Source organism: Humulus lupulus, chromosome 1 (genome assembly GCF_963169125.1).
Source record: "Humulus lupulus chromosome 1, drHumLupu1.1, whole genome shotgun sequence".
In the NCBI taxonomy this organism is placed as follows: domain Eukaryota; kingdom Viridiplantae; phylum Streptophyta; class Magnoliopsida; order Rosales; family Cannabaceae; genus Humulus; species Humulus lupulus.
The window spans coordinates 218,304,824-218,315,787 of record NC_084793.1 but is presented as its reverse complement, the minus strand read 5'-3'; the positions used below and the strand labels follow the sequence as shown (position 1 = coordinate 218,315,787).

Below are 10,964 nucleotides of genomic sequence, written 5' to 3'. Positions count from 1 at the left end.
ATGTAGTGGTAAATTGGAGTAGGAGTCGGGTAGTAAGTATTTCTATTGTCATAATTTAAAAAAAAAATTAACTTCACAAACATGAAATATGTTTTGACAAAAAAGAAAAACAACAAAAAACTCACCATATTTCGAGCAGGAAGATACCAATTCTTACACTCTTTACCCTTCTTCAACCTCTCATCCTCGGTCAAGAATGAAGAAACCATAGTAACAATCTGCATTTACCAAAAAAAAAATTATAACGGTCATACTAAAATTATTAATATATACAAATGAATTACCTCAGTCTCCAACTCCGTTTTAGGTCCAAGATACCGGAAGTCGGACCGTCATAGAAAACTAGACTCACTTTCAACTATAATTTCCCTAGGATAGATACAATAATATACATTAAAATATATTGAAAAAATGACAAAAAATATATACATTAAGATAGAAAAACTTACAATTGATCATAGTTTGAGAAAATGTATTCTAACACTTCCCTATCTTTCGGTCTTAAAGTATTACCGAGTTTAAAATGTTCAAAGAACACAACATCATCTTGACTAATAACATGTTTTTTTAAAAATAGTGATTGTGAGGCCTTTTCGTTAATGGATTCACATGTCAATTTTTTCTTCTTCTCATATCTACATGGAATTTTATCTTTGGCTTGTAAATCCAGTTTAATAGAGTGTAGTTCATCTCTCAACTCTTTCAACTCATGTTCAATTACTATCCTCCATTCCATTTCTGATTCCATCACGAAGTTCTATACAAAAAAAATTGATGAAGATTATCACTATGTAAGAAATATTTTTGAAAAATAATAATATTTTTGAAAAATTTACATGATGAAATTTTCAAAACTTTAAAATTCCTCACAGTTTTAGTTTATTGAAGAAAAATGAACTACAAAATAATTGGTAATAATAATGTTTTAAAATTTCTTTTATAAAATAGGAAATTTTTAAAACCCTATAACCTTCAATGTAAATTTATAAACCTAATAGTTGATATCTAAGAAGTTTGAATAATTTCGAATTTTACAATGGGAGAAAAAAAAAATGATAATTTGTATGTAAAAATAAAGAAATCACATGAATGAATGAAAATCTTGCAAGAAACACTATGAAAAATCTAGAGATTTTTCATAAAACATTTTTTTTAAAAATTGTTCTTGTGAGATTTTACTAGACAAGTTTTTCAAGAGAAATAAGATTTAATCATTTTTTTTTTAATTTTGTTGACCCACGATTTGGCCAACTGACACGGAGTCTGAATATGCTTGATATGAATGAATGTGTAAAGAAGAACGTAATGACAAAAGTAAATAAGACAAAGTATTTTATAGTGGTTCGGCCCCAAGGTCTGGTAATGACCTACGTCCACTTAGACTGATATTGATCTAAGGATCAAAGGAGTGATCAAAGAACAAGGGTTCAATGAGTTTCACTTACCTCTGAAGAACAATACAATATTGCTAGGAGAATTACTATAGTCTCTAATGATTCAAAAGCCAAAAAGTCCCTTCCTTGAGCTATCTTTTGCTATTTATATGCTCAAGGGGGATTACAAAAGATTGTTACAGATATTCTCTCCTGAATAATCGGATATCCAGGAGATTGTGCGAGATAAATTTGAGATTCACAAAGATCTTCCCATAAATGTTGCTTTGTACGCGGAACTATCGACCAGACTGGTCGCAGGTAAGACTGGGCCGTACTGCTTCTAATGTGTCTTCTGGTCGATACTCTAACAGAACGTCTCCAGGGGTCAGCCACGTGTCTAGGGATCACTTGCCACGTCATCAATGCTAATTTTTTGGATAACATTTGCCCCCCAAGTTTATTTATCACGAGCAGTAAAATAAACTTTTGGACGAACGACTCTTCGGTAACCCCGCCTGACGTGTCAGAACCCTTCATGTGTTCATGGAAAAAGTAACCTACCTCTGTCTAATCGCGTCTTTTTGGTTCCCCAGAAATGATTTCAACGGCCATCCCATATCCCAATACTTGGAAAAAGGGAAACTAATTATTACACTTTTTAATGCCAGAGACAAACTTATATAAGACCTTCGAAGTCTTTATTTTCTTTTTACGTACATCATTGTCTTCACAAGAAAACCTAAAAACCAGAGCTTTTACCGTTCCTGAAGACCGTTTCCTCTGTATTTTCAAGACCCCGTCCGAGAGTTTCTTGATTCCCGAAGGCCCTTTTTCCACCTCCACGATCATTCTCTTGGTAAGTTTTTGAATTCTCATGCTTTAAATTTTTGTGGTGCATGCCTCTAAATGTGGACTGTTTGAGTTTATCTGTTTCTGGTTTGAGACGCTTGTAGGCAGAATAGAGTTACGAGTTAGTTTGATTAGTCAGGATCATATGTTTAGGACGTAAGATCGAAGTAAAAATTCGATCTTTAGGCTAGTTGGAAAATAAGTTTTTCCCGCCCTAAGGGGAGTTGAAAAAGCTTTCTCAGAAAAACTTTTGTTTTCACCCTTTGATCCATTTTTCAAACTGTTCGTGTAGAAAAATTTAGCTTTTTGTTAGAATGTTGTTGTATAAAAGCTTAACTTTTATACTCGACCAGCGTTATTCTAAAAAGCCTTTAAAAGTTTATTACCCTCATCTCCCCATTCTTCTGTTTGCAGACTTTAATGCCAGATTTGTGGGGAGGTGAGAGGCCCATTGACGACGACCTTCTCGCCCAGCTGCTCGAGGGAGAAGAACAACCGGTCGACCGCGTCCACGAGATCCCTTTCTCGCGTTCCTCTTCCAGACCACACCCTTCTCCTCCAATGGCCCGCTCCAAATCTTTAGGCAAGAAAAGTCCTGAGTCCGAAAACAGCCCAAATTCTCCTGCTCAGCCTGACTCGCAGGCTAGGGCTCCCTCGACCAGCGGTCGAGAAAATCTTGTTCCTGACCCTAATATCCAAACTAGGGCCCGCCCTCGCCATCAGAATCTGCCTGATGTCGAGTGGTATACTTCCCTGGCTAGCTCAGTGACCCTGCGGATGGTTGCTAACTGCTTCAGGAAATTCCCTTTCACAGGGGTTTCCATTATACGTCCTTCTGCGTACCAGAGGGCTAACCTCCCCGGAGGTGCCAACAACGCCTGGTCCCGGTATCACATTGAGGCGGGAGCTTATCTCCCTCTTCATCCCTTTTATGAGGGGGTAGCCAATTATTTCGGTGTCGCCCCCTTCCAAATCACTCCAAACGGATATAGAATGCTGGCTGCACTCTATATCTTGTATAAACTTAAGAAGTGGCCAGAGCCTACGCCTCATGAGATCAACTACCTTTTTGACCTCAAATCCAACCCGCAACAGCACGGAATGGGTTTCTTCCATTTCTGTCACCAGGAGACCAACCGAACATTCCTGAGTGACACTACGCACATCTCGAATGTGGGGCAGTATAGTAAGGAGTACTTCCTTACCCCGGACATAACCAGAAACAACCTGGCCTTCACTCGAGGAGGTAAGTGCTTGTCTTCGACTGGTCGATACTTTTAATCGAGGTGTTCCCTTTCATTTTTCTCAAACTGTAATCTGTTTTTCAGGCCCATGGTTACGTCTGACCCCAACACCAGACATGGTGTTGAGGTCCAATACTTTGGCCAGGATGTAGGGCTGTTCATGAAATCCGGAAACCGCGGTCTGAAACCCCAACCAATCCAGACCAAACCATCCAAAACCAAACCGAATGAATCTGACGTCAATGGTCTGGTTATCCGAACCGTTTTCCTCCTCTATGGTCCAGTTACGGTTCCAACATTACTCCCACTGGTCAAAACCGGACCAGACCGTTTACATACTATATTAATTTAAAAAATTTAATATATTTATACAAGTTTAAAATACATTAATTAATATAATAAATATGAATATGAACGGTTGTTACGTGGTTGGTTACTCTGTTTTGAAACCTTAAACGTCGACTACAACAGGTTTAATTTTTAAATGCTAAGTACCACTCTTCTCTTTCACTCTCATTAGTCTCATCTTTCTTAACTCTCAGTACTAACTAAGTAAGTTTCTCCGACTGAAACTTTCTCTGTCTATCACGCCGACAAACACGGTGCTCTCCGTCGACCACCACTAGGTTTATTTTTTCTCTTTTCTATGTACATATACATATATATATACTAAATATATTGTTATCTCACTGGATGTATATATGTCAATTTCTTAGACTGCCTCACCCTTGTCTCTCACGGTCACGATGTTCTCTGCTAACCATTACACCAGCTGGTAGGTGTGTTTTCTTTATATATATATACATATATATATGTATATATGTGTATCTTATGTGGCTGTATATACCAAATCATGAAGTTACCGTATAATATTATTCTCACACCGTAGATCAAAGATGTGCCATATATATCTGTTGCAGAATTTAAAATCGTAGATCAAATATGCTAGCAAATAAGAACATTTTTTTTACTCTTCAGTGTTTGCAGTTTTTCTTCACTCTTTCTATTATATAAAGAATTGAAAGAGTTCACTTGTAGTAATCTTAATATAATGAAAGCTGTATAAATTTTTAAGAAGTTTTTTTTGTCAGTTATTGATGGAGTAAACTCTGTATGCAGAACCCTTTTTTTCTTATTAAAAGAAGGCTAGCTTGTAAGCTCTTCTCTTAAAGTTTATGGTGATATTCGTTACGTTAACCACCGCAACAGTAGACAACAGGTTAGTTTTTTTCTGTTTTGTGTTTATATATATATATTTATATGTATCACGTAATGTAAAGTTAGTAGTACAAATTAATATATATATATATAAAAGTTTGTAACTTTTTATTTAATATTTATTTATTTGTATATAATATTTATTAATATAATAAATTAATATATATATATATATATGAATGATGTAGTTTCTTACTTGCTCTTTTTGTCATTTTTCATATATGTTAGGTTCTATTTAAATTTAAATTTTCTTAAATGTCTTTTTTTATATCTCCACTCACACTTCAGCACCAATATATATATATATATATATAAGCTATTAAATTCATTTGTGGCTATTTAAAAAAAAATCAGTAGTCACTTTCATTACTATTGGAGTATTAGTGTGCTCAAACAATACTATATATAGTTAGTAGTTATTTTTTTTATCAATTATTATACACACATATATATAAATATATATGAAATATTTTATTTTTATTTTTTCCTAAGAAAAATAATATTTTCAACTCATGGACTTTTATTTTTCTTTATGAAACACATACTTTCTTCACATCATTTTATATTTTTCATATTAAATTAATATTGCTGATTTTTTTTTATTTAGTATATATGTGTGTCAATTTTGGTATGTTATGTTGCTAAAAATTGTATATTGTTTTGTAATATAATTATACTAGTGAGGTAATATATATTTACTTGCTGATTTTTTGATGGTATATTAGCTAACTTGTTGATTTTTTATTTTATTTTTTTAATAAGTTTGTGGAATGAAGTTATGACTTGTGAGTTATGTTTTCATGATTTAATGAATTTTAGGTTCCATTGAGATATGGAAGTTGAGAAACATAATCCAACCCAAACTCAAGACCCCTCCAATCCATCCCAAAATGTTACTCCTACTACCACTAATGAAACTAATACACAAAAAAGAAAGCCTAAGAAAACTTCAGATGTTTGGGTCCATTTTAAACCAGTTGAGGGAGGTGATCCTAAAAATCCTAGGTGTATATGTATTCATTGTGGGGCTAACTACGCTTACAATCCAACAAGGAATGGGACTTCTACAATTAGGGCTCATTTGAATAAATGTAAGAAATTTCCAGGAAGGGAAGAAGATAAGAAACATAAATTATTTTCTTTCACTAAAAAGGAAGAGGGTTCTAATAGCCTGGTAGCGGTGTCTTGGACTAAAGAGGGTGCTAGAGAACATTTAGCAAAATATATTATATTGGATGAGCTTCCCTTTAGACATGTAGAAGGAGAGGGATTTAGGCAGTACTCCCATTACATGAATCCAAAGTTTGACCCTCCATCTAGGATTACTATTGCTAGAGATATTTACAATGTGTATGTGGATGAGAAGAAAAAACTGAAAAGTGTGATGAGTAGGGAGAGAGTATGTTTGACTACAGACACATGGACTTCCATTCAAAACATCAATTACATGTGCGTGACATCACATTGGATCGATGGAGATTGGAAATTGCATAAGAGGATAATTGGTTTTTTTCAAGTCTCCAATCACAAAGGGGAAACAATTGCAAATGAAATGATGGGATGTTTGAAAGATTGGGGAATATGGAAGGTGTTTACTGTGACAGTTGACAATGCATCTTCTAATGACACGGCTCTTGAGAGGTTAAAAAAGAAATTGGGTGAGAAGAAAGGGGGGGGGGGGTAGTTATTGGTGGTGACTTACTACACATGAGGTGTTGTTGTCACATCATTAATCTGGTAGTTGGAGATGGTTTGAAGGACTTGCACTCATCTATATGTAGTATTCGTAATGCAGTGAGATATGTTAGATCTTCACCGGCACGACTTAGAAGGTTCAAGGAATGTGCAAAGGAGGAGAACATTCAATCCAAGGCATTGTTGTCCTTGGATGTTCCAACTAGGTGGAATTCGACGTACTTGATGCTTGAAGCTGCTTTGAAATTTAAGAAAGCTTTCAGTAGATTAGAGGGGGATTTGAATTTCACTAGCTACTTTGACGAACCCTTGAATGGTAGAGAGGTAGATGGCCCTCCAAGTGAGTTAGATTGGGATAATGCAATTGTGTTTCTCAAGTTTTTGAAGACTTTTTATCAGTTGACTCTCAAGTTTAGTGGATCATTGTATTCCACGAGCAACCTTTACTTCTTAGAAATTTGTGAGGTGAAACAAGAGTTGAATGTTCTATCTGAAGACTCAGACAATTTGTTGGGCAATATGGCAGCTAGCATGCGGAAGAAGTTTGACAAGTATTGGGGTAATCCCGAAAAGATGAATGTTGTTCTATTTCTTGGTATAGTACTTGATCCACGATATAAATTGGAGTATGTTGCAGTGTGCTTTAGCTATATCTACGAGGAAACAGTTGCAAAAAACTTGTTGAAATCTATTGAAGATAAATTGCGTAGGATGTTCCATGAGTACATCGATATCCCTCCTCCACCAACCAACACAAAATCAGTTGAAGAAGCTTCTCAACCTATACAGTCAACAGAAGTTTTTACCTTGGGTGCTAAACGACAAATTCATTCGACCTTTATGAGACAAAAGGCAATAAAGCGAGATGGGAGTGAGAGGAATGAAGTTGATCGATACTTGGATGCAGATTCTGATGACTTTGGTGATGACTTTGATATACTAGCATGGTGGAAGCAAAATTCTTGTAGGTACAAAGTGTTGTCAAGAATTGCAAGGGATGTGCTTGCAACTCCCATTTCTACAGTTGCCTCAGAGTCGACCTTTTCTACTGGAGGTAGAATCCTTGATCCATTTAGGAGTTCATTATCTCCTAAGATGGTTGAGGCATTGATTTTTTCAAAAAAATTGGTTAAGTTCTAATGGTGAGCCAGTTGTCATTCGTGAATATATGGATGAAATTGAAGGTTATAAAGATTGTGTTGAAGTTCTTCCAGGTTATTAGTCTTCAACTCTCAAATTTCATTTCATTTCATTTGTATTTACTTATGTTATTATATGTTAACTTGGTTTCTTTATTTATTTTATTTTTAGATGAAGCCTCATTTCTTACACAGTCTTTGGAAATGATTGAGTAAGAACAATTTTAATTATAATATATTTTTCTTAATTGACAACTTACTCATAATATTATTATTATGTTTTCATTGTAGATTGAAGGATTGATGGGTAGAGGGTATCGTCTTCAACCATTATACTACTTTATTGTTTTACTCAAGTTTGAAGGATTAATGCTTTTATTATGTTTTTTTTTAGTTTGTTATTTGAGACATTGAGTTATGTTTTGTATGGACTATGAACACTATGAAGTATTAGGTTTGGATGACCTAAGACTATGTGATTTGTTATGTTGGGTTTTTATTGCATGGACTAAAGAATTAACTATTAAGGACTTTATGTTATGTTTTGAGAATGTCTTTTATTTTTATTTATGTGTTATGTACTTGTCACTTATTCAGTTAAATATATAATTCATATTGAAAAGTAAAAAAAAAATTAATAAATAGAACAATTACTTGAAAAAAAAAATGGAACAATGATAAAGTTCGAACCATGGTTTCGAACCAAACCAATCCGTTCTTAATTGGATTGGTTTGGTTTGGTTTGAGCATTTTATTGGTCTGGTTTGGTTTTGAATTTTCAAAAAACCGCCATACTGGTTTGGTTTGAAAAAATTAACAATCCGGACCAAACCAATCCGTGAACACCCCTACCAGGATGTCCGACGCAGCAAAAAGCGTCAAGACCCTGGTAACTGAAGAAAACTTGAGGCTGTCTGGCCTCCTGGCTCCTCGCCATGAAACTAGAGGGTCCGTGGTGGACGAAGCCACTGCCGAGGGGGTTCCCGAGCAGCAACCTCCTGTGTCTCCTCGGAGGAGGAGGCCAACGGGGGTTACAATCAGGGAGCCCACGGGCAATCCTCCCGCAGAAAGGCCTTCTGCTCCCCAAGGCAAGGGGAAACAAAAGGCCAAAGAGCCAGTTGTGGACTTGGGGAAATCCTCTGATGATAACGGTAAAGTTATTTCGCTTTTAAATGGTTTGCCAATTCCTTGTCATTTGTTCAACGGGGAAGGCAACTTTACATATACTCCAAAATTAGGGCCAGACTTCTTCATGCCAGATAATGAGTATATGACTAATAGAGTCAATAGTGTAGCGACCGGTAGTTGTAGCTCGGGTATTCACTTTGTTACCTCTTTTCTGTTGTATAATAAAATTTCATTTGCCTCTTGTCTTATCATTTGATTGTGTTTCCTTGTATGCAGACATGGCTACTCCCAACATTTTCAACATGTATCAGGCCGAGGAGGAAGAGGAAGTTCCCCAACTCCGGCGAAAGTCATCAAGGACGCACACCGGCGAGACCAGTCAGGGGCCCACCAAAAAGAGTCGAACCGAAGATCCTCCAAGGGACGCACCTACTGAGCAAACTTCCGCCCATCCTCCGAATCCTACGGAGAAACAGACTCCTTCTGCCACGCCAAAACCTCCGGCTGCGCCTACCGGAAAGCAAATTACTCGGGAAGAAGCTCTCGGGGTCAAAATCTTGAGCCGCACTCTGCGATCAGCCAGGGATCGCCTTGAACGCATCGGTAAAAGCGACCGTGTCAAGGATGCAATGGTTGAGGCTGAAAACATGTCGGTCGACCTGATCCTGAACAGGGCCCTGAATGAAATTTCCAGCGTAAGTACTTCTTTGTTTCTCAAGCCTTAGTCTTTTAGTCTTCACGACAGGTTCTAACTCCTTCTTATTTTATTTACAGTCCTTGCTGTCTGCTATTACTGCTCGTACCCGTGCCCAGGCTTCCATCGAGCAGGCTAAGGCAAAGGCCATTGAGAGGCATCAGGTGAAGGCAGCCAAGGAGCTTTCGGCTGCAGAGGCTAGGCACGCCAAGGAGTTGGAGGCAATGGCTCGAGAGAGGGACGCTGCGGTGACCAAGCTGTCAGAGGTTGAAGCTGCAAAGGAGGCTGCAATAAAGTCAAGGCAGCAGTATCGAGATTCCAGCGTGACCCATCTTCGCGAAATCAAAAGGTTGGAAGAGATGCACAAGTCCAAGGATGAGGCCATTGCCACTCTTGAAGGCAAAGTCAAGCAGTTGGAACTTGACAACTCCAAAAATCTGGAGAGGTACAAGAGGACGACGCTGCGATGTTTCTACAACTTCTGGAAACACAATCAGGGTGCCGACTTCAGCTATCTTTTGGAAGACGTTAGGAATGCCGAGCTGGCGCGTTGTGCTACCCAACTGGCCGAAGAGGAGGCAAGAGCTAGGATCCCTGACTCCCCAAGCCTGGCTGTCGTAGAAGAAGAAGTTGCTGTTGGATGCCTGTGAGGACCCTCCGGCCCCAAATGCCTCTTGAACTCTTATTATTTTTTTCTTTCCTTTTGGCTACACGACCCACGGGTCGTGATGTAAAGACAATATTTTTGTTTTAAACTTTGCTGCACGGGCAGTAAATCTTTTTTCTTTTACTTGAACAATTACATCCAAGCAGCGATGCTTGCGGTGTAAAAGATTGCATGATGCTATAATATTTTCATTTATTATAACACTTGTCCGTATGAACGAACTTAGCATAGTACTTTGGCATGATTTAACAAAATATAAATTTTGAAAAATACTCTAAGTACTCTAGCATGCTTTCACTCATTTTGTTCATGTGTTTACATACCTTGCGGGTATGCTTTGCTATCGATGTGCCTTATATGCCCCCCAAGTGATCGAGGAGCTTTAGGTCCTTGGTCACTTGCCTTGACCATGACATGTTCGAACATTTCTGTTCGTGTGCAAAAACGATACTTGTAATACAGAAAAACAACACACGTAATGAACAAATACTTGTAAATGTAAATTCACAAAGGTTGGCAAGAATGACTGGCTACGCACAGTCCCTTATAATCTCGTATTAAAAATGGACTAAACATGTCTTTACGAGTGATTCTGAAATATAATCTTACATATACGAGCGATCAGCGTGGCTAACCCTCTTTGCTAAACTTGTAAAAAAGAGAAAATTATTACAAGCCAGCCCTTTCAAAAGGTCTGTTCACTAATAATACTTGCGCAGGTGTTCTCCATTCCAATAACGTGGAACGAGATCTCCGTTTAAGCGTGCAAGTTTGTAGGTGCATGGATGAAGGACTTCTTCAATCTGGTAAGGTCCTTCCCAATTAGGTCTGAGCACTCCAGTAGTAGGGTCGCGGGTATTTAAGAAAACTCGTCGTAGCACCAAATCTCCGACGTTGAATTTTCTTTCTTTAACTTTGGAGTTAAAGTACCGGCGACTTTTTGTTGGTATGCAG

At 37.4% G+C, this 10,964-nt stretch overlaps 1 protein-coding gene across 1 annotated transcript; it reads left to right on the top strand.

The window, feature by feature from the left end:
* The first annotated feature begins 5,519 nt into the window (after positions 1 to 5,519).
* LOC133829505 (zinc finger BED domain-containing protein DAYSLEEPER-like) lies at positions 5,520 to 9,993 on the top strand. Its single transcript, XM_062259220.1, has 5 exons — positions 5,520 to 6,345; positions 6,429 to 7,436; positions 7,534 to 7,596; positions 8,926 to 9,281; positions 9,841 to 9,993. Exons 1-5 carry the CDS (start codon positions 5,520 to 5,522, stop codon positions 9,991 to 9,993), a joined length of 2,406 nt encoding a protein of 801 aa, XP_062115204.1.
* The last annotated feature ends 971 nt before the right edge of the window (positions 9,994 to 10,964 follow it).